Raw genomic sequence first — 23,963 nt, forward strand, 5'->3', positions numbered from 1 at the left:
GGGCAGCGGCGCCCTCATCCCCTTCCCCTTCCCCTTCCCCACCTCAGCCGGCCGCCCGGCCAGGCGAGGAGGCCGCTTTCTTCCCCGCTCCTTCCCCACCCCGGCTGTAGCCCCAGTCCCGGCCGGGCTGCCATTGGCTTAGCGGCCCCATCCGGGCATTTGGCGCATCGCTGCTGCTCAGCCCGAGCGCTCCCAATATGGCGGAGGTGAGCGGGGAAAGCGGGTAGGGGCGCTAGGGTCCGGCCGGCTCCTGGTCGAGTTCTGCTGTGGGGCGGCCCCTCTCGGCCGCCCCGGCACCCCCATAATTCCCTCCCGATGGTCGGAGCCCCAGTAAGCGGGCCACGGAGGGCGGCTGGGGTCCCCTCGAGCCACTTGCAGCGGGGAAGCGTAGCCTGCGCGACTAGGCCGCGGCTGCCTCCGTCCGTCCGTCGGTCCGTCTGCCTCTAGCTGTCTGCTGAGCGCTCTGCCGGTCTCCACCCACAGTCCCGGGGCCGGGAGCGGAGCGGTCTCCTTTCTCCGGTTCCGCGGGGGTCGGAATTGGGATGGAGACGGGCTGGCTGGGCTGAGATGTGGAGGGAGGCGAAGGAGGCGGCGGAGCGGTGAGATTCTCCGACGGGCAGTCCGGATCTTTTGGTCGCTCCTTCTTAAGCTGCCCCTGTCACCTCTCGGGCGGGCCCGGCCGGGATGGGACTGGTGTCAAGGCCCGGGTCTCGCGTCGGGGACGGGGCGGAGGAGCCGAAGAAGGCGAAGGTTGGAGGGAGAGAGGCAACTCGGGGCGCGGAGTGCGGAGGGAAGGCGAGGCGAGAAGAGGGACCGGAGCAGCGATGGGGGGGGTGGGGTGGGGAAGGCGATGGAGGGATGCTGAGAGCCGAAGAAGAGGGAAGAAAGAAGTTAGAGGGAAGAAAGGGAAAAAAGGTGGGAAGTGTGTGTGTGTAAGAGAAAGACAGATTGAATAATTAGGAGGGGTTCTTTAACAGGTTCCTTTTATAAGTCCTCTTTTTCCAAGTCTCTCTGGCCAGCCTGTTTGTAACCTGGTTTTTTTCCCCCCTCTCCCATTGCTTGTTCCAGGCTTCCTTTGGGAGTTCGAGCCCAGGTTTGTCCTGTTCAGTTCCTTCTTCTGTGATTCCGGCAGTGGGAAGCTTTTGGGTACGGTTAAGGGCCAGGGTACAGGCACATCTATCAAAGATGTTTTATGTGTTCTCTTTAATATGTTACAATGATTACTTCCTCCTTCATCATCTGTTGTTTATGCTCAGTTTTTTATCCTAAAATCACTTGCTTGGTTCTTATTGAAAGTATGAAGCTCTTTGCAGAGACATTCTCCCCTGTAGAAACTCTTGTGGTCAGTTTCAAATTGTTCTGGATGTTTGATTTTCTAAATAATATTTCTTGAATATGCAAGAGGGTTCAATTTAAAACATTGTTGAATAAAATTGTCTGCTGCTTCAGCAATCTGCAGACCCTTTGCTTCTTTACTAAGCATGATACGAAGTATGCTTACTTGGAAGTAATCCATTTGCATTACTTTGTATTTATGAAATGTGAATTAAAATTGCAGTCTTGATTACCATGCTTTTCAGTAGCAAATTGGAGTTACTATAAGGTTGTTAATGTGGCCTGTAGGCCCTATAACAATGCACTCTTTTATTTATACAAATAAAAATAATGAAGTAGGGAATGAGATCCTCATTTGCATTAGCAACTTTCTGTTCACTCAGTGGAACTTTGCCATCTTTTCTTTATCCTTCAACCCCAAATACCTCCCCAAACCTCTTCCAGAAGTTCTGTCAACTCTTTGGAGTAGATTTGGGGAACAGGGTTGCAGGGATAGTGGGATGCTCTGCTGGTGGATGCTGTTCCTTCAAAGGAAAATAAAAGCAAATGTAAACATATTTGGGAGTAAGTTTCATTGACATTAATTGGGACCCAACCGTCCATGGCTAGAGTAGGCTGTGTGTATTCCTATACATATTCTATACAAAGTCCCATTGCATTGTGAAGCATGTATCCTTAATCTTAATGCTTCTTTAGCTTTCAACAACAATCTTGGTTGCTTTCTTTATGGAATATTAATGAACTAAATAGAAATGTAATTTCATGAGTGGAAATAGAAGCAGAATTACTTTTGTCAATGAAATTAAAGCATAATGCATTTGTCTTATAATAAAATCAAAATTAAAAATGTTCAGATCAGATATTTTACATACAACATATAAATGTATGAACAACCTTATAACATGTCTTTGATCTACTTGATAAAAAGTACATTATATTTTGAAATGTTAATTAATTTGAATTAGTTTTTTGGGTGTAATCTTGGAATAAGCCCCTTTGAATTCAGGATGAATTCTGAGTAGACAAGGGTAGGACTATGCTATCAGTTAAGGTATTCTTCTTTAAATATACATCTTTAGTGATGTAATATATAAATATAAAACAATTTCAAAAGTACTTCAAATACATTTTTCAGAAGAAATGTTAAAAACATTAATGTAATTACAATGCAGTGCTACACTAGAAATCTGATGCCTGGAGCAAGTTTGGATGGGTAAGATTCCCTCCACTTGCTAAGCATGATACTAAGTGTGTTTACTTGGAAATAAGTTCACTAAAGTTCAGTAGGACTTTCTTTATGGGAAATGAGTTGAAAATTCCAGTTTTTTTAACTTGATCACCATGTTTTTCAGAAGTAAATCCACCTGATTGGACTGATAAGGTCCCCAAGATGGCTCACGACAGTAAGCACAGCCCTTGGTATGCCTACAGAAAACAATGTGATAGATCTGCTGCTGTGTTCCATAGACATGTTGGCCATTTGTATAAATCAATCTTGGATTCCCTGAATCCAAAGCATTTTTATTTCCCCAAACGGCCCATAGATCAGACCAATCTGCTACATCTGCCTGAGGGTGGCCTTGCTATCATCCATCTAGCAGGATGAGGAAGTGGCACGTGATACCCCAGTTCACTCCCCTCTCTTTAAGATTCACTTGTACAACTGTAATATTCTGTATACTTTCTTGGGAGTAAGCTCCATTAAAATCATTATGGCTTACTCTGATAAGGACATGCATAGGATTGTATTAGCTTTATAATCATGATCCGAATATATAGTTATTTAAGAATTTCTATCTTACAGTTACAAAAGAAGTATAAACTTCTTTTAAGATTAATCTTCATTCTTAGATTAGTTTAATTTAAAAAAAATAATGAGCAAAATCAACCAAAATTAAGCATTATTGATTGTATCAATTTTATATGTTTTCCGCCAAGACTAAAGGCACTTTATAATGCTTAAATTTGGCTAGAATCTGTCCTACACATTTTAAACTCTTGAAATTTGATTATTAAATGTCACATACTTGTTCTAAATATTTCTATCATGACTGAACACATTTTTGTTAATTTGAATAAACAAGACTCTTTTTAGCGCCATACATAGTCATTTTCAAAGAAGGAAAGTTCTTTAAAAAAATAAGCTGTTTTATATTTTGTGTACATTATTGAAAATTATAGCTTGTTTAGACATGGTTAATTTCAATAGTTGCAGGTAAATTGGAGATTACTTGAGATATCTTTTATGTCCCAATGCAGGTACTTTGCATTTAATCGGAAATGTACAATTTGAAGGAATTCTGTTTACTTCCAGCTTATCAAAAACCAAGCTTGACTCCTAGTGGTTACAAGGGCCCATCCATGCCACACTCTTGGCAACAGGATGGAATTGGGTAGCCATTGCCTTCTTACCTGACAATTTTTTAACCTTCCTGTCTAGCTTACAGCCTTGAGCTTTCTTGGTGGTCTCCCATCCAAGTATAAACCAGATCCTTCTTTGCTTGTCTTTGTCAAACCCACCCACTTGCTTATATGCATGATTTAAAAATGGCCATTCATCATCAAAATATGTTTCCCTAAAACCTGCAAAACAACAATGTTAAAACAACACCCAAAAGGGTGGCCTCAAGCCATTGGAGCAAAATCTTCCAGAATTCCTAGTGCTTCAGGGTCTAAAAAGGTAGTGTTTTGTATTGGGCTAGTTCTATAAACACAGTGAGTTGTGAAAACCAGTTCTATCTTTTTTAGGTAGCTTTAGCTCTCCTTCCAAAATTTATTAGCTTTAGAATTTGAATATCTCTTCAGATAAGTTGGCTATTTTTTAACATTTAGAAGATAATGCTATTTTCCTGATCCAGGTTCTTTTGAGCTTCCACATATAAACTATGTATTTATACTGGTTTGAACATATTCAATAGTTCATGGAATCAAAATCCAGTAGCTAGGAAAATTTCATAGCTACATTGTATAGCTACAATGGAGTTAGGATTGGTGTAGCTTATGCTAGTATAAGTGCAAATATGGTTTTTTCAATTTTAATGGTTATTTCAATTTTAGTACTTTCGATAAAGGCTGTAATAAAGTCATTCTGTTATGTAAGCTGAACTTCTGCTCCAGGGAAGTCCCTTCACTACTCCAATAGAATTGTTTTAGAATAAGAAGCATTAATCTAATATCCTTTTTGATTTACTCTGCAGAATATACAGCTGTGCTTAAAATTCATGCCATGGTTGATACATGCTTATTTGGAGCATTTAATCTTGAATTTTGGTAATATAACATTTAAGATATTGGTACCATTTGCTAAAGAGATTCACGTTGTCTTTTTTAGTTGGCTCTTTGTCTTCTGAGGATCATGACTTTGATCCTACAGCTGAAATGTTGGTACATGATTATGATGATGAAAGAACTCTTGAAGAGGAGGAAATGATGGATGAAGGCAAAAATTTCAGTTCTGAGATTGAAGACTTAGAAAAGGTAAGACTTTTTTTCAGAGAGAATGCATCTAGAGATTTGTTCTTAAATATTGTTTAAGAATGGTGCATTTTAGAAGTTTTGAGGAAACTGTTCATACTGCTACAGTGATATAAATCAGACCAATAAATAATTTCTGGGAACAGCTATTTAAAGAACAACTGGAAAGCTTATTTACATTACAGTATAAATGAGGGTAAGCTATGTTAGTACAATTGCTTTCTGGAATGAAGTACAGGTAGTCCTCGACTTACGACCAGTTGTTTAACCACTGTTCAAAGTTATGACGGCCTCGGAAAGGTTGCTTTATGGCCTGTAAAGCAGTTCTGGCTGTCATGAAATATCGCCCCCCCACTCATGTGACCACATTTTGGGCACTTGGCAACCAGCTTGCATTTACTACCAGTTGCCAAGCACCCCGCGATCATGTGATCGCCATTTGCAGTCTTCTCTGCCAGCTTCCCCAGAAAGTCAATGGGGAAACCGGCAGGGAAGGTTGCAAGTGGAGGGGACAGAGGGGAGCTGAAATCCTTCTGCAGGCTGCAGGAACAGAACTGAAATCTTCAGGATTTGAGCTCCATTCCTTCAGCCCGCCAAAGGATTTTCCCTCCGTGCATGGAGGGAGGGGAAACCCTTTGGCGGGCTGCAGAAATATTTGAAAGCGAAAGGGCTGCCTGTTGGGATGATTTCAGCCCTGCACGGAGCTGAAACCATCCAGCAGGCAGCCCTTTAACTCTCAAACAGCTGCATGTCGGGAGGATTTCAGCTCCATGCGGAACTGAAATCCTTCAGCAGGCAGCTCTTTCACTCTGTCTGCTTAATGATCTGACAGATTGCTTAATGACCATAACTAGGAATGCTCAGTTGTGGTCGTTGAGCGCTCAACGATCAAGATTCTGGTCCCAGTTGTGGTTGTTAAGCAAGGACTACCTGTATTAATTCCAAAGACAAATGTGATTATTATAATATATATCATTTGCATGTAATGAAACGTTGGTTGCTTTGTGGCACTGTGTTCATTGTTTTCTTTGTTAAGAGAATGCTTGCTTTATATTTCAATTTTAAACTTGCAGACTAGATTATAAACTAACAGTTCAAATTGTTAAGGGGATTATCAGTTTCAATAAACAATGAATAAGTATTAATATATATCTTTACTCATAGCATCATTTCTCTTTAATTATTTAGACTATTTTGTTCCTCAATACATGTGCAAAACCATATGGTCTTCTACAAATGGTAATTTATTTTCTCTTTATTTAAAAAAAAAACTCAGGAAGGAAGTATGCCATTAGAAGACTTACTGGCATTCTATGGCTATGAACCTACAATTCCTGTTATAGCAAGTTCCAGCGCAGATAGTTCCCCAAGTGAACTTGCAGATGAACTCCCAGACATGACTTTGGATAAAGTAAGTTGCAAACTGCTTTATCTGTTGCACTAACATGCAGAAGATTCCTAGGTTCTATGATTATCATGATCCCATTCCATTTAGACATTAAATTCTTTCATTAACTGACTGTGAATCTCAAATATTTATTGCAATCTGACATTGATTTTTCCTTAAATTTTAGTAGGCAGTAGGTTGCAGTTCTAGGCATATTTAACTTGTAAGCAGTTTCCACAAAAGCAGTGGGATGGAAATGTGAGCAAGCATAACTTTAAGTAGAATAGCAGAATTCAGAATGAAAAGAGAACATGTCTGTAGTATTGAAGAGTTTTTAAAATTAGTTTATCAGTACACAGTAAGATATTACTTCTGTGAAATACAGTAAGGTGCAGTATGACTCCTACCTCAAGTACTGTTTCGTATAAGTTTTTTTTTTTTTTTGTAAAGCAAGAAAAACATTGTGTACAAATTAACAGGGTTTCTATATCATACTAAGCCCCTAAGTCATGGTTTACAAACCACATTCATTGAGGTAATAAATGAAAACCAAAAGATTCCCCATTATGGATTAGAGCTATGGATGAACCCAGCTATTGTGTTTGAATTGCTAGAGAGAGAATATGAGGTTTCACATATACACAGTACAAATGTTTTATATAAGGATTGAAGGTAAAGCTACTGTAATCTATTTCAGTTTTCTCCAGTTCTTTCTTAAGGATGTCTCAAATTAAGTCTCACTAAAGTAACAAATGAGATTCTAGAGAGAAGACTGCCTTTTTCTGCAAGCTTTCATATAAGAAATATCTAAAGGATAATTACTGGAGCTGTGCAAGGACTATCTGACCTTTTTTACAGCTAAATCCTCAGCCTAAATCACAGGATAATTTGTTTTTAGAGTAGTTTGTCCAGCTTGTTCTCAGTTATTATTGTTTGGGAAACTGGAGTTCCAACTGCCCATTAGCTAACACAAGTGTATATATGTATATAAGCTCATTCAGACTCTATCTATCTATCTATCTATCTATCTATCTATCTATCTATCTATCTATCCATATATTATATATATATATATATATATAGAGAGAGAGAGAGAGAGAGAGAGAGAGAGAGAGAGAGAGAGAGAAATAAAACTTGCAGGGAAATGAAAACATTCTACATGATGGAAGCATGTATTTCATAGAAATTAATGCAGAGGTTTTTGAACAATTCCTTTAAAGTAGCTTTTTAAAAGTACCACTAGAACAGGATGAAATTCACAGGAAAGCTAGATAGCTATAAAGAGATGAAGAATAACAAATGTATTGCAGATTAGTGCAAAGGTCTTCAAACTAAGCTTTACATTCTGACTTTATAAAAAAAGTACCCATAGTTTTTGTTTTGTTTTGTTTTGTTCTGAGACGGAAAGTAATAACATTTGCAGTGAAAAGGACTCTGTAGCGAAGTGGTTGTATGACATTTTACTGGAAAGTAGATTTTGCTCAAAGGAAAAGAGGTGACAAAAATTGGCTCATGAATGGCTTGGAGCTGATTGTTGGGTAAATTGTGGGGGGAAAAAAAAAGATTAATTCACTCATATTTTTCATATAAAATAGTATAGTCCTTAAGCCAATCAGATAAATAAGAACAACCATAACAATTCCTGTAGTTTCTAAAGCTAGACAGAAGAAAGAAATAAGCAAATACTTGAACTAAGATTCTCTTTTAGGTTGTTTTCTTCACCCAGATTGAAAAACCCAATGTAATCTGATTGTAGTGATCCAGTGATAGGAGAACAGACACATTAGTCAGTGAATCCAATCCATCTCTCCCCATCCAGTTGTTTTAGCACACTAGCAAGCATCAAATGTTAGTATCAAAAATATTTTTTTTCTGTTTTCCATGCATTTTGCTGCCTTCTCATTCACATGCTGGGCTCAGAGACAGAGTTTATTGGAGGATTTTGAATTAGGGACAAGGCAAGTTAGGCCCTTCTGTTCCACCTTCGTTAATTTTCAGTATGACAACTTGAGGTGAAAAATCACCCTGAATTGGTCCCCCCCACCCGGCTCTGGATTCCTGTTGAATCAGAACTCAGCTTTATTAGTTAATTCTTCCAGACATGAATGATACTAATGCTTGATTCTTTTGATTATAGGAGGAAATAGCCAAAGACCTTTTGTCAGGAGATGATGAAGAAACACAGTCTTCTGCTGACGATTTGACACCCTCAGTTACTTCACATGAAACAACAGATTTTTTTCCTCGACCTTTAAGATGTAAGGATATATAATCAATACCACTAATTAAGTGTATTGAAACTGTGAGACTGTTAGTCATCTGTCTTGGTCTGAAGAACACATTCTGCTAGACTTGGTGCATTTTCAAATTTAAGCATAGTAGTGCCTTCCAAGAATAGATTTTAGTTTATTTCTAATCCATTTTGTTGTACTAAGTGATATGGTTGTAAAAATAAAGTTAAGAATTTAATTGGTATGGTTCTAACATGGTGCCAGGGTGAAGCTATGCAAAAGGACAGAACTCTTCCTTCAGAGGAGTATGATTCCATCTATGGCAATCAGTAGATCTGTGACAAGAAAACCATGCTATTTACAAGTGAATAGCAACTCAACTTTCCTCTGGTTTCATCTGAGCTTTTTTCTCCAAATCCAGTCCCTTAGAGCCTCCAGGCACTTGTTCAAAACATCCAGAGCATCTCTGGCATGGCCTGGAATGGCAGTGTATAATTTGAGTATTATCAGCATGCCGATGATACCTCACCTCAAACCAATAGACGATCTGTTCCAGTGTTTTCATATAGATGTTAAACAACATGGGGGAGAGGATTGAGCTCTAATATTCCACACTGAGTAACTACAGGCTCAGTTGCTCTTGTCTCATGACTACTGACTAGAATTACCTGCTCAGGAGTAGAATTACTCTAAAATTGTGCCTCCAAATCTCAGAAACTGAAAGGATACCATGGTTGACAATATTGAATGCAGCTAATAGGTTTGCATTTCCCCCTATCCATGTCTCAATGGAGGTCATCCAGCAAAGCAATAAATGCTATTTCCATCCTCTGAATGAGCCTGAATCCTGTTTAAAGAATCTAGATAATTAGCTTTCTTTAGGATCCTCTGTAACTGAGTCCATACCATGTTCTCAGCATCCTTCCCTAAGAAAGGAAGATTGGAGACAGGGCAGAATTTGTCTAATACAGGTAGTCCCCAGTTTAAGAATGAGTTCCGTTCCCAAGGTCTGTCCTTAAGTCAAATTTATATGTAAGCCACAACAGTATTGTTGTATAATACGGTATAAGTAGTATTATGTAATCAACTCGAGCCATTGTGTATTTAACTCGAATCATTGTGTATTTAACTCGAATCGTGTATTTAACTCAAATTTTGCTACAGTAGGCTCCTTTCTTAACTATGGGTCATCTGTAACTTGGGCATTCTTAACCTGGGGATACCTGTACAGCTAATTAATATGTTCCTCAAGGGCAGGCAGCATCACAGCCTCCCTCTGGGAACATTAATCACTTTCCAATCCAGGCATACTTATCTTGCTTAGTCACACAAAGGAACTAAGAGGGGCATGGGTGCAGTCTGCAGGTGGGGCAGCCTATCCACTTACTTGGGTTCCACAATCCCAGATCACATTGCCAGATATCACCCCCTTCATCTCATGTGGTTCTACCCATCCAGACTTCAGCAAAAATGAGCAATTGTACCTGCAAAGAAACAAATCTTAGAAAGTGTCATGAAATCTATTAAGTAAATGCAATTTAGAAACATAAGATTGCTAAATAAGATATTATTTAGGCAAGATGTTAGGGCCAGGATGTTAGATGAGCTCTTCCTGGTAGGTGGACAACATGTTGGTGTGCCCCAAATATTTGTTTTGGTCTTGTTGATTTTTTATTGTTGGAATACTGTGATTTTGTTTTTATTGTTGTGGACTGCCTGGAGCTACATTTCTGCAAGTTGGGTGGCCATATAAATAGGTAGGTAGGTAGGTAGCTAGAGTGAATATTTGTGGTTAGTTATTTTTTTCCTTTTCAGAGTTTTATATATTGATTTGCTGAAGACAAAATGTGTATAAGGTTTGTGGGGGGTTGCAATTTCCTTTTGAAAGTCACTTATAATCAAATTTATAATTCTACAATGTTGGAATTAGTGGTGTGCAAAATGTTTCCAATTCTCCCACCCTTATTAAAAATGTTTTTCGGTGCTTTTCAAACCATTCTGGAAATGTTTAAAGTTAGAAACAGATGTTTTGGGTTCAGACTGGGCCTCTTCTGTGCGTCCATCATCCAGAATCATCTGATTGGGGTAATATAAAAATTTAGTTACTAAATAAAATATAAAGCGCATAGCTATGTATATGGAGTCATCAGGAATTGAACTTGATTTGAGGAGACTTTGTTTTACTTCAATATTATGTTAAAATTATTAAATAATTTTCAGTCAACACTCTTTTTCTTTTGTAAAAAGCAAACACTACATGTGATGGTGATAAAGAATCTGATGGTGAAGATGTAGAAGTAGATACTGGTAATTCATCTGAAGATTTGCGGAAGGTAATTCTTAAAATTATCTATAGTAATACATAAACTTATGTACATGTTCTGCATACTTAAAGACTGAAATTAAAATGTGTGAATATGTCCTAGAATTACATTTATTGCTGGTCTTAATGTTCCGAAATTGTACTTGCCTTTGAAAGTGTTTTACTTCCCCATTTCAGCTGTAACTTAAAGCAGGGTTCCTCAACCTTAGCAACTTTAAGATGGGTGGACTTCAACTCCCAGAATTCTAATTCATGCTGGCTGGGGAATTCTGGGAGTTGAAGTCCACCCATCTTAAAGTTGCTGAGGTTGAGGAACCCTGACTTAAAGGGTAGGAGATCTGTCTGAATGTCCTGATGGTAAAGGAGAGGTTTGTCCTGATCCCAGTATGAGCATGGAAATATGTGTGGGTTTGGATCTTGGGAAAGGACAGCATTTGAATCCTGGTCTTTTGGTTCCTAAATATATATCATCTTGATGAGACATGGATTTACGTATGGTGACAATGCTACATGTTCTGATTTTTTCAGGAAATAATGATTGGTTCACAATACCAAGCAGAAATACCACCTTTCTTAGGCAAAAGTTGTGATGATGAAAAAGGTAATTAATGCTTTTTTTTAATTAAATGGTTATATTTTAAAACAATCATTTAAAAATATATTAGCAACTAAAGTAGAAAATTAAAACATCAAGAGACTGTTGTGCTGTGCATTTGGATACTACACATTTGAGTTCAGAAACCTGGTTGGCCACGAGGCATGGCGTATTTGGTTGAGTTATCTTGGACTTAATTTATGAGTTGGTTTTGAGTGTTTAATGAAGTATGTTACAGAGCACTATACATACTCAAAAATTGCATAGAAGTACAATGAGGCCACATTTTAACAGGCCTGTTGAGAAGAGAGGTATCTGTTACTTCCAAATATCTGTTAAACATGAAAGAATGTCATTGCATTTGTCATCTGTATAATGATGTAATTACACACATGATGTAAACTAATGCCAATGATATCGTTTGAATCATGTGTGTAATGATATCATTACATAAAAGTTGTAAGTATATCCTTTGAGGGTTATGTGGGTAGAAATAGAGTTTGTTGCATCTGAAGTCTGCTAATTGGAATTTTAATTGTAGTGATAATAAACTATTCAGACATGCATTGTTACATCCATCTTTAGGCAGTCACTTGTCCCATTTCATACTCTCCTTAACCTCTAGCTGGTGAGTTTAAAGGGGGAACTATATTTGTGTTGGATTGAATGGGAGTACATGTTCTGCACAATTTAAACCTTAAATAAATATGCAAACATGAGTATAAATGAGAATATAGGTCTTCTTTATAGTATAAGACTGAACAGGCTTATCAATAAAAAGGTAGTAATTACAATTCCATTTTGTTAGTTACACGTAGGCGGTATTTGAAGATGACTAAAATCAGAGACTTTCTGGACTGTTGATAGATGAAATATTAGCATCTCAGTCACATCCCAACAGCTATCTTTCACATACATTGGACTACAGGTAGTTCTCGAGTTACGATGGTAATTGGGACTGGAACTTCTGTTGCTAAGCAATGCGGTCACAAAGTACAATGTCATGTGACTACATCACTTAGCAACAGCAATCCCTGCAGTCTGCGTTGCCATCATTAAGCGAGGATCGTAGGTCATTAAATGAGCACTTCCTCGCAACTTCATGCTGGCTTCAAACAACCAAAGTCAGTGGGGAAGCTGGCAGGAAGTTGCAGATCCCAGGCGGCTTGCAAGCAGGCCGGCAGGCAGGTAAATGTCTACTGCCGCATGGGAGAGGGAGCAAGGGGGTGCGTGGGTGGCTGGGAAGGCACAGCACAAGTGCAGTGGGGCTTGAGGTGGCTGCTGTCAGGTTGGAGAGGTTGCATGAGTGGCTGGGGAAGGTGTGCAAGTGACTTTGCTTGTGGGAAGCTGGGAGGGAAAGTCACAAATTATAGTCGCATGACTGTGGGACCCTGCAATTGTCGTAAGTGCAAACCAATTGCCAATTGCCCAGATTCTGGTCACATGACTGCGGGTGTGTTAGGATGGCCAGAACTTCAAAGACCAGTCATAACCACCATTCGTTCAATGCTGTCATAACTTCAAACGGTCATTCAGCGAGTGGTCGTTAACCAAGGACTACCTGTACAGCTTTCCTGATCCTCATCCTCACCTAGTATGGAAGTTATAGTTCAAATACATCCAGTGAGCACCAGAATTTGGAAAGATGCTTTATAGTTCCTTTGATTCAATAGAGCAACAATTGAAATCATCTCAGTGTAGGATTTAATTATTTAGAGTGATATTTTTTGAAGACAGCACTTTGAATTGTGCCAGAAGATGAGAAGTATTCAGTTCAAAACTTATTTCCTCTGTCTTAATTGAAATTGGTTAAAACTGAACCCGTGCTACATTTGAGAATACAGAGTTATGACACTTTCCAAAATTTTCCTGCTACTCTAAAATAGTAGATACTTAACTTTTCATGGTTATTTATTTGACTGTAATAAATAAAGCTTAGAGGCAAATATTTCGATGTTAATTTTCAGTGCTGAATAAATACTGATATTTTCCCCAATTGCTCAAAATATTTTAAGTTTAGTACTTTATTAAGGTACATGGATTAATTTCAGTATTCAATTCAAAAAGTTCCATTAATTTAACTGGAATATGACAGCTCACAAAAATATATACCCTAACAGTATTTTGATTTTTGAAAAAAAAAAAATACATTGGACTTCATAACATAACAATTTCAGCATATCTGAAGACCTCTCAAATCCATGTTTTTCTTCTTTTGGATTTCTAAAAATAAGAAACAAATAACTCCACATCATTCCAAGATATGGGAAAATAGTTTCTTAATGTTTCCTTTTGTGGCCATCCGTAAGAAAATAATTGCTTCCAGATTTCTTAGGAAATCAAATAACATACAGATATATCAAAAAACTGTTGAGAGAGGGAAGAATCAATTGCATAAATAAAGCGTTTGTTAATTCCAGATTAAAATATCAGAAACAGGTGTAGAATTCTAGCAAGAAAATGGAACTTATTATTTTCAGATATCTTTATTTTATACTTGATCATTTAGAAAAATACTTTCAGTTATTATAGAATTCAGTTTGATGCATGCTAGAGTTTTCAAAACATACAAGCAGGGTTTTGGCTTCTTATTTGACTGTTCTTTCTTCAGAATAGGAAACTAATTAGAACTTGTTTTTCTTCATATATAATCAATTTTTCATGTTTGCATTACTCTCTTATTTTAGATAATTATGTGGCAGACTTTCTACAGGCAACAAAGAATTTGGTAATTATTATTCATTATAATTATCTAATAATAAGTTGCAAGTAGAAAGTCTGCAAGATAAATATGAAGATGCAGGTTGCAACAAAATGAGATGCTTAAACATTTGCATAGATAAAAACCAATATAGTTCTTTTTTTAAAATGTTATTTTATTAAATTTCAAAAATGCTACAATTGATATTTTTGAAAAGCAATATAGTTTGTGGTATCATATATATATAGATAGCAAAGAGCTAGAGTATAACAATAGCAAGAGTATAACAATATATCTCTGCACAGATATTAAAGAAATTGAGTATGTGTAGCCTTAAGGACACTGAAGAGAGATATCCCAGAGGAAAATCACAATCGGTTCTTTATCTTCCCCAAGTGCAGGTCATAAAAATGTTAGTTTTAAGGCAGATCCTTACAAATTGTGTATTTCTTTTTACATATTACTCTCCAGATTACTGGAGATTGCTGGCATACTGGAGAGTTGGTCTCATCCATATTTCAATATTTCTTAACAGCATATGAAAATGAGGACCAGCTACTTTGGCAACCTGATATTATTTCAGAAACCAAAGTTAAAGAGTACCTTTTTGAAACTTCTGTAAGAACTGGAAATGAAAAAATAATTGGCAGAATTCCTGATGGAATGCATACCCGGGACAATGAACAAGTATGTTTTAATCTTATTTCTGTACAATTTGCCATTCTAACTTTTTTTATGCTTATGTATGAGAAAAGACAAATGTTTGCCTTTTCTATTTTTTTAAGTTAATATATAACATCTTATTCTATGACTTTTAAGACATTTTAATTTTTTTGCTTTTTCCCATATACAATGTATATAAAGAGTCAAAGCTATTTTGTTAATAGAAGAATTTGTTTCATTTTTGCTACTATTGTTTCAAAAGAATGGAGATCCAAGGAGATTCTGGCTAGAGAAAGGATTAGAAGAAAGCAATGTTCATTGGTTTATCTTTTCCCAGTGGGGCATCTCTCACAATGTTCTAAATAATATTTTGTCCTTTGCTTCCCTCCCTCCCACCCTTTCACTCCATGCACATAGGAAGTTCATTTCATTGATGGCAGAAGGAGGTGACTTTTGCCATTTTACCTTCTCTTAGTGATAGCTGGCAATCTGTTCTGGAGAATTGAAAGACCCTCCAAAACAGCACAGAAAGTAGTGTAGACAAGCTTCTTCCACAGTGTTCTACCTGTAGGATCTTTCTGCTGGATCAGCAGCATTTAGTGGATGGAAGAAGTCTTTCTATTCATAGAAATTTTGATCCAACCTAGTATCTGTTAACACTGTACATTGTTTTATTTGAAGTGGCTAAGTAACAATGTAATAGAAACATTTGACTGTAATGAGAATGTAGCTGCTGATTTGTGTATGTTCCTTTTTACTGGTTAAACAAGAAACATTGCAATCTCTACTAGGCACTCTATGAACTCTTCAAGTGTAACCACAATTTAAAGGAAGCTATTGAGAAATATTGTTCAAATGGAAAGACATCACAGGGTAAGTTCTCTATCAAGTGGTTAATGTTTTAAATAATCTTAAATCATAAAGTGCAGGAGTGGATTGAGATGATCATTTTATTCAGTACAGTTCATTTTTTTTAGCAGCAGAACAGATTTCAGCAAAGTAATCAGAGTGATACAGCAGTAACAGCTGGAATTCCATATAATTAGATAACTGAAGAAGACATCTAGATTCTTGGAGATTCTGTTGTATAAGATTAAAGCTTTGATCTATAACTTGACTCCATTATGTTTTTATAGACAAACATTCAGCAATCTTACTTGATAATTGGTGCAACACTATTCAGATAGCAAGCAGGAATGGTTGAAAGAATGAAATTGTATGAACTATGCAATTATGTATGCATGACCTCATCGTTAGATCTACGATTAGATCTAGTTTTTTTTCTTCCCGGCTTGTTGGACTTTTGCTGCAATTGATAGAATACCATTTCCACGTGTGGCTTACTATTATTGACTAAGTTCACACTTCAGCCTAAGCCATAAACGTACAAACCATAGTGGCTTCCAACTACATGGTAAGCGAAAACCAGGCAAACCATGTTATGGCTTAGTTTGCTGTGTGAACTAGGCAATTTTGTTGAAGAGGTTCTCTTTATTTTCCAAACGTTGGGGCCAAACGCCTGCTGATTTGTCAAAATATCAAATGTTCATTAGTTTCTCTATTTCTCTCCTTCTTAAGATATGACGGCTTGGACAGAAGAAGAATGTAGAAACTTTGAACATGCACTTCTGATATATGGGAAAGATTTTCACCTTATACAAAAAAATAAGGTAAGCAGGCATACAAATGATGCAATAAATGGTAAAGTTGTTAAAATTTGAGTAGTTGGATATAATATGTAAAACAACATAAACAGCGTACTTTTGTCAACTAGTTATTTGGTTTGTTAAACAAATATTTTTTATTAGACTAGAGGAAATATGATAAACAGGGAAGGAAAAAGAATAAACAAAAGGGATAAAAAAGTAGGATACAAATTAATAAACAGGAGATTTACAAATGTTATAGAGATTATAATTTTCCAGTGTATCATTAATTGGTCATTTGCATGTGAAATGCCCATTTAGTAAATGAGTCAGACTCTGTCTAAATATTACTATTTTATACGAACATTAAATTATCACTTGAGACTTTTTGAAAATAAATTTACTGTGTAGAACTAATTAACAAAATGAAAGTACAACAATGTTAAGAATAGAATATAGCTTCAAATATAATCGTAACATTTTAAAAGGACCTGGAAAATTAATGTTATAAGTAGAACTACTCCAAAAACATTGACTTTATTGATGAAATTGCCCTTTGCTGTAGTTATATCACTTCCTTGTCAACTGTAGATTGTGGAAGCTCTGGGCTTTGCAAGAGCAGTGGATCCATTAGATTGGACTACTTTAAGCTCCTAATGGATCCACAGGTTTACAGAGGGTCCTTGTGGATTTCCATACTAATTTGACAGTTCAGTCTTGCACTTGGTCAATCTGGAATACAGAGGCAGCCAAGAGTGCTGGATGAGATTGTTTTAATAAACTCTCTGAACCCAAGAGATTCTTTGATTTTCTAAGATAAGAGAAAATAAGTGAATGAAAAGACACCTACAGCAATAGTAGTGGAAAACCAGAAATGGATACCACCAAGTCCACATGGAAGTGATAAGAGCAGGGAAATGTCAGTTATTTTCTGTGATTACTGCAGCCACAGACTCCTACTTGGTGGCCTAATACAGAGTAATGTGGACTCTCTGAGGAAAGATAGGCAAGATAAAATGCCTTCAGGCTACTGGAGAGTTTTGGGGGGCTTCCTGGTGGCTAAAGTCACTTGTATCCACTCTGGGGAGGTCATCAGTTGCACAGATTCCAGTGTGCTAAGTGAGGCAATATCTTGTGTTATAATCTGGGATTCTTCGGAAGTTGAGCCCAAGAAAGTGGATGGAGTTCTCTGTAATTTGAATTCTGCCATCTGCAGGCTTGACTCATGCCCCTTCCAGTTTCTTTGGGTGGTTAGGCAGGCCATGAGCAACTAAATCTGGAAATAATCAATGTCTGGAGGAAGGCATAGTGCTCCCTTCCTTATGTGCCCTTTTTTGGAGATGCCTTCCCTGGATCCAACTTTGTTTGATAAATTTTATTACATTTCCATCCTTCCCTTTTTAGAGAGACCTGTTGAGAATGTCTTGGCAAATCAGATACAGAGGTTCTTAGAGAAAATGGATTATCTGGATCGTTTTCTGTCAATATTAAGCCTGATCATGGGACAGAAATGTCATTGATTGCTCTGGTAATACCTTTGTCAAGGACTAGTTTGGGGGAATGTGGCCCTCTTGATCCAGTTAGACTCTGTTAACATTCAGTACCCATTGACCATTGTATCCCTCTGGACTGCCTCCTGGGGTTGGGAATTAAGACTACTATTCTGTGGTCATTCCATTCCTGCCTAAATGAGCAGTTCCACTTGAGGTCATAGTGGGGCAGAGCATGAGCCCTTGGGAATACCATTGTGGAGTTCCGTGAATTTGGATGCTCTCCCCCATGTTATTTAACTTCTACATAAAACCACTGGAAGAGGTCATCCTGTGGTGCTGGCTGCCAGCCAGGCTGGCTTCCAGAAAGGGTTACACCAATTCACGGAAGTCATTGGGATCAATGGCATTAGCCTTGATGGCAGTGGGACTGCCTCTGAAAGCCATCTGCTGGGAAACAAGTGGGCTTCCTTATGCAGTTGATTGGTCACTGTAAGAACAGACTGCTGGACTAGATGGGTCAAGGGTCTGATCCAGCAGGGTACTACTTACATTCTTACCAATATTTTCAGGGTGAGGTATCATCAATACACTGATAATACCCAGCTATAAATAGCCACCCTGGGATGAGCTCAAGATGTCATAGAAGTCCTGAACCAGTCTTGTCAAGTTTAGTCATTGAGAGCCTATTGAGGGTCTCCCCCTTTCAAGGTATTTTAAGTATGGAGTAGGTGACTGGCCTTAATGGCAGTCACCACTCTATAGAATACTGTGGAATTATCTTACCCCACATTCTGTTATCAGGACCCTCTGCTGGGCAAAAGGCCTTCTGCCTTTGGTCTACTGGAGTCCAGGGGTGTCCATCCATGAGGGGCAACTTCTGATTTGAATTCCACATCTTTATTAAACATTGAATTACATGGGGCAAGAAGCAATGTAGTTTTCATTTGGAATGAACCGTAAATGGGAAAGAGGGATGTTTTCCAAAATCAGAGTTGTCTGTGGCTTATCCACAGCAAGGAGGAAGTGGTGATTTGGTGCTATATCCTTAACTATTGTTAGTCAAGGTAACATTTAATAATTTTAAATATCTCAGAAACTCTGATATCCTTCACTGAGGCATAAGAAGAATTCAAGATGCAAATTATTTGAGTCCTTTAGTGAACAGAAAAACCTATGTGACAGAGCAAAAGATTTCACCAGTTTGTGAGAGCAGGGCCCTTTTTGCCAGTTTATTGATATGCTTTGACATCATGAGCAGTACTTTAGCTGTTAGATCCTGTACCTGGAGCCTGTAAATAAATTTCTAGATATTAGAATAATTCCAGGGTAACACCTGAACCCCAGCACCTAAACATAACAGGTTATTAGTAGAACTCAAATGGCATCAAATCTAGTTTATAAATAACTGGGCAAGGTATTAATTTTTTTTAATTAAATTAGGTTAGGTTAGGAATAGAAATGTCTGCTGTATCAGTACTTCATAAGGTAATAGTCAGCATACAAAACCATATTATACTCTGTTGCCTTCTACTTTTAATACTTTAATGATTTGTAACAGCACAAAGCACTTTTAAAATTTAAAACTAAAGGTGATAAAGGATACTATATTATTAATTATAAGGGTCAATATATAACATGATATAAAGAAGAAAAAAAAGCAATACATTGTTAATAGCTACTTATGGTCCAAATGTTGAATAAGACATTATTATCCAAGATCCAAAACTCTGAGATTTAATCAAATCCATAAAGAACTCCAATGAACCATATTTAAAACTATGAAGCTTCATTAAGAAATATATTTTTAAGAGATAGAATAAATATTTTAGGATTTAGATTTTTCTTACACCCAGCATTGCTTTTATAAGAGTTAAGTGCTTTGGGCAAAATTCCAATCATATGGCAAGCTTTTTTAAAGATAGATTTTATCTGTATTTTTGCACTGTAAAACTGTATATCATATGCGCATACCACCCAAACCACTCTGTAGGTAGTTCTGAATCCTGTGCTATCAATGGGGACAACTGTAGCTTTATACAACTGAATATGATTGCAATCTCCCTTCTGATTTTGCCACTTAATGTGATTATGAGTAGATGAAATTTATGAATACCTGAATAAGATTTAATTCATATTTAGAAGAGAGTACTTTCTACTGTTACCCATTAAAATATCCTGCTGAGGAAGAAGATGAAAACTGTTTTGGAACATGCAGTGACAAACATAAAGTACTTGCACAGAAAACCTCCATTTTAAGTTAGTAAATTCATTGTCTGCTTCTGTGCTAACAGTTGAGATGGTACTTATAGAGGTTTCACACTGTTAACCTGGAATCAAACTAGTAATTCAAAGCCTTCCAAGTATTGTACAATTTGCCAGGTATTTCTTGTATTCCTTCCCCATAAGAATTTACCACAAATATTAAGGCTAACTCTTCCTCTCTTTAGGTGAGAACCAGGACAGTTGCTGAATGTGTAGCTTTTTATTACATGTGGAAGAAATCTGAACGATACGATTATTTTGCTCAGCAAACAAGATTTGGAAAAAAGAGGTACAACCACCACCCTGGAGTCACGTAAGTTTAAAGACCTTGGAAAATCTGCATTTGTGCTTAATTTAGAATTTCCCATCATTAATAATGTGAGTGCACCATTATACCTTCCAAGTGGAATCTGTTAAATAACCTATGATCACTTTATTGCAGGGACTATATGGATCGGTTGGTAGATGAAGCAGAAGCTTTAGGTGGAGCAGTTTCTTCAGCCATAATGTCAAATAATAGACCAGAGCCCATTCCTGATCAACAACTGAGCATCCTGAATTCTATCACTGCCAATGATTTGACAGGTAAATTAAAAGATAAAATAGAGGAGCTTACTATGACTGTAGGTCTAGGAAATGGTGGCATCTTGTGTAACATCTTTTTCTCTCTTCTAGCACTGACCAACAGCGTAGCTACAGTCTGCCATCCTACAGATGTGAACTCAGAAGATGCCTTCCCACCTCTGGACAGCTTGCCCCGAACAGCAGTTAATCATGTGCCTGTCGTAACAGAAGATTTGCTTAACTTGCCTAGTAATGGTGAAAGTGATTGTTTTAATTTATTTGAGACTGGATTTTATCATTCTGAATTAAACACCATGAACATGTGCAGTGAAGAATCTGAAAGGCCTGCCAAAAGATTGAAAATGGGAATTGCAGTTCCAGAATCCTTCATGAATGAAGTTTCCGTAAACAACTTGGGTGTTGATTTTGAGAATCATACACATCATATTACCAGTGCCAAAATGGCAGTCTCAGTGGCTGACTTCAGCAGTCTATCTGCAAATGAGACCAATGGCTTTATTAGTGCCCATGCGTTACACCAGCACACTGCCCTCCACTCAGAATGAATTCAAGCAGCAAATTAAAGACAGTGAATACTGTTGGCAGTTTGTGGTAAACTTGATGAATTGATCAGGTTTGCTTAGTCTTTCACTGGAAGTTTGAACTATATGACATCAGTGATGTCTTTATGTACAGAACTATATCTTGATTTATCAAGAATAATTTCACTTTTTTCCAATCCATAAATGTGGAAACTTCATATAATATCTAGCAGAGTTCGGGACTAAGAGAACGATGTGGTGCAGCTTTAAGCTCTGCTTCCTTTCTTTTTAAACCTGTAGAGAGACTGCTGTCTCAAAACCAGCACAGAAGTTCTGAACTTATTAGAGTGGGTTTTTATTCTAGGTTGCTTCTGCCCTAATGGATGCAGTGGAATAACGTTTGTTTACAGGTACCAATCCTGATCCTTGCTTAATGTAGCATTTAAAAAATAAATCAAAAGCAGGGAAACATTTCTTTAATTTAAACTGCACAACTACACAAGGATATTTTTAAATGGACCCTTCTGTCATCTGATATTAAGCCAGAGCACTTCACTTTAGAAAACCACAGATTCATCTTGATGGATACTAGCACAAAGGACAGTAGGAGCAAAGTCTGAGGACACGCTTAGATGCTCTTACAAAATTACAGGCCATGGCTACCTTACACAAAGATAGTTATACTGTCCAAAGGTTTTGTGTACTTTAATGTATTGGCTGAAACAATGTGTGTGGTTGGAGCTGGGGTGGGGGGATGGCCACACTTCTGAGGAATATAATCTGAAAACATCAAGTGTTATCTAACATTGCTTAAGGCCACTTAAGAGAATGGTACAGTCTGCACAGTTGAGGATTTACCACTAATGAATTAAATCTTGGGGTTTGCCGCTACTTCAGAACACTGCAGTTCAAAATAGCATGAGAAACTCTAGATTAATAGATGGTGATGATGCCATAGATCTTTGAACAATTTTCAAGCACTGGTGTAGTTTGTTCCCCCCCTCCCCCCCGGATTCATTCAGACTTAAGTACGTTAATATTCCAGAGAGAAACCTTTGACAAGATTGTTCTGTGTTGGAAGATTTGTGAAAGTTTACTAAAATTTTGGTTATCAGTTATAAAGCTTGCCAATTTTGCATTGACAATTATACATATTTTTCTTTAAACTGATTTTTAAAAGTATTTTTTTCAGTGTTGATAGTAAATTGTTTCATGGTTGTATATCAGAAAAAAAGACACCTTAGTTAATACTTCAAAGAGAGCGCACTCTACATTTCTACAGATTGCATTAGCATCTTGAGTTTGAGCAATAGCAGAGTGCTGGGTATTCTCTATGGAATTGTGACAGAGGTTTCGAAGAGGTCCTCAAATAGCACATTTTAACCATTCTAGGAATTAGCACAGTAGATACATTAATGGTGATCTGTTGTAAAGTATACTTCTGAAACTTGTCAGTCTAATACAGTACACAGTCAATAATGGGTAGCCTTGGCCCTGTGTCATATTCTGATACTTCCAGTCAAATTGTCAGCTTCTTGTTGCTGTAATTTGTGCTGAATGCTGTATCTTGGGTTTTTTTCCCCCCCCGTTTTGAATCAACACATCTTATTTAATTTTGTAAAATACTGGCCATATTTTTCTTTTTGTTATACATTCATGTTTATGGGTTTACAGTGGCTGGTCTGTATAAAAATCATCACACAAAATGTATGAATGCTTATACCAGTTGCACTTAAATGAACACACCCATTCTCATCAGCTGATGCAGTACTATGTTCAGTTTATCTATGCATTGCTGGGGTCTTAATGAAGACCGAGACAGTCTAGTTTCTCGTCTAAAGTTTTGATTGTCAGCAAGTTAAATGGACACTTTAGTTATTTAATAAAGACTTTTGACCAAAATTCTAAAAATGGTATGAGAGAACAATGAATTCTGGCTAGTTTTAATAGATTTTTAATTGCTGATCTAATTTAGCCTATTGGCTAACTAGCTGGTAATGTTTACTTTTAATTCCTTGTTAAAATGAGGCAATAATTTGCAAGATTATGTAAATATGTACATTCTGCATATCTTTTTAGATATCTATTTCAATATTTTCTGACTACTTCTGTGTATAGTAACATTTTGTGCATGCTTGATGTGACATTCATAAATTTGTACCACTATGACTTTATTCATGTAAAATAACTATTTATTGAATTTTTCTTTTAAAAGCTGGACTTAAACTGTTTCTCTCTATTTTAAACATTTTACTGGAGAAGTTGTTACTGTTTATTAAAAGAATTGTGTTTGAATCAGAATGAAGATGGCTAAATTGCAGCCATGTGAAAACTACATTGCATTGATTCATTGTAGGTAAAGCACAATTCTTCTAACAAACTGTGATGACTTCCTTGTTCATTGCTGAGTATATTCTCTGTTCTCCCCTGCTCTCAATCCCATTTTGTATGAACCAAAAATCCATGGTGGGCAACTGCAGTTTGTAGATGTATCACTTACAGGGACTCCAAAAAGAATAGTTGATTCACTTGGATTGCAACTGGTGCTGCAATAGAGCAACTTTTGTTAGCTATTTCATCCTCTCATTGATAGCTTTTTAAATGTTAATTTTTCCTCTCTTTATAGACAGACCAACCTTACTTAAAGACTGCACAATACTCTCTGTATACTGAACTCTGTACTGTTAGATTTTGTGCAGTTTTGCTTTTTTAAACCAATAATCAGACCCATGTTAAGTTCACAGCCA

The 23,963-nt window shown here is 37.2% G+C and overlaps 2 protein-coding genes across 9 annotated transcripts in view; one reads left to right on the plus strand and one right to left on the minus strand.

The window, feature by feature from the left end:
• MIER3 (MIER family member 3) lies at positions 1 to 23,616 on the plus strand. 7 transcript variants are annotated; one of them, XM_088152748.1, is made up of 14 exons: positions 1 to 206; positions 1,069 to 1,093; positions 2,688 to 2,738; positions 4,667 to 4,812; positions 6,086 to 6,220; positions 8,334 to 8,454; positions 10,675 to 10,760; positions 11,279 to 11,351; positions 14,582 to 14,733; positions 15,501 to 15,582; positions 16,288 to 16,379; positions 20,296 to 20,423; positions 20,553 to 20,695; positions 20,786 to 23,616. In XM_088152748.1, exons 1-14 carry the CDS (start codon positions 198 to 200, stop codon positions 21,238 to 21,240), a joined length of 1,698 nt encoding a protein of 565 aa, XP_088008874.1. In that variant the 5' UTR covers positions 1 to 197; the 3' UTR covers positions 21,241 to 23,616. The 7 variants fall into 7 exon arrangements, with proteins under 7 accessions (XP_088008874.1, XP_088008880.1, XP_088008875.1 ...); XM_088152752.1 differs by having other exon boundaries at positions 2 to 206; positions 1,069 to 1,146; positions 2,688 to 2,754; XM_088152750.1 differs by having other exon boundaries at positions 2 to 206; positions 2,688 to 2,754.
• Positions 15,579 to 23,963, minus strand: part of SETD9 (SET domain containing 9) — a 21,898-nt gene continuing 13,513 nt past the window's right edge. The window contains exon 7 of one of the 2 annotated variants that reach the window (XM_088152758.1): positions 15,579 to 15,789. The gene's annotated coding sequence lies outside the window, so the exon portion shown is untranslated. Of the gene's footprint in view, positions 15,790 to 16,368; positions 17,881 to 23,963 lie in introns of those variants that run through there. The other variant, XM_088152756.1, reaches the window with a different exon arrangement.

Source organism: Python bivittatus, unplaced genomic scaffold (assembly GCF_059951505.1).
Source record: "Python bivittatus isolate LINGU-HERP-01145 unplaced genomic scaffold, Pbiv_v1 ctg000570_np1212, whole genome shotgun sequence".
Taxonomy (NCBI): Eukaryota; Metazoa; Chordata; class Lepidosauria; order Squamata; family Pythonidae; genus Python; species Python bivittatus.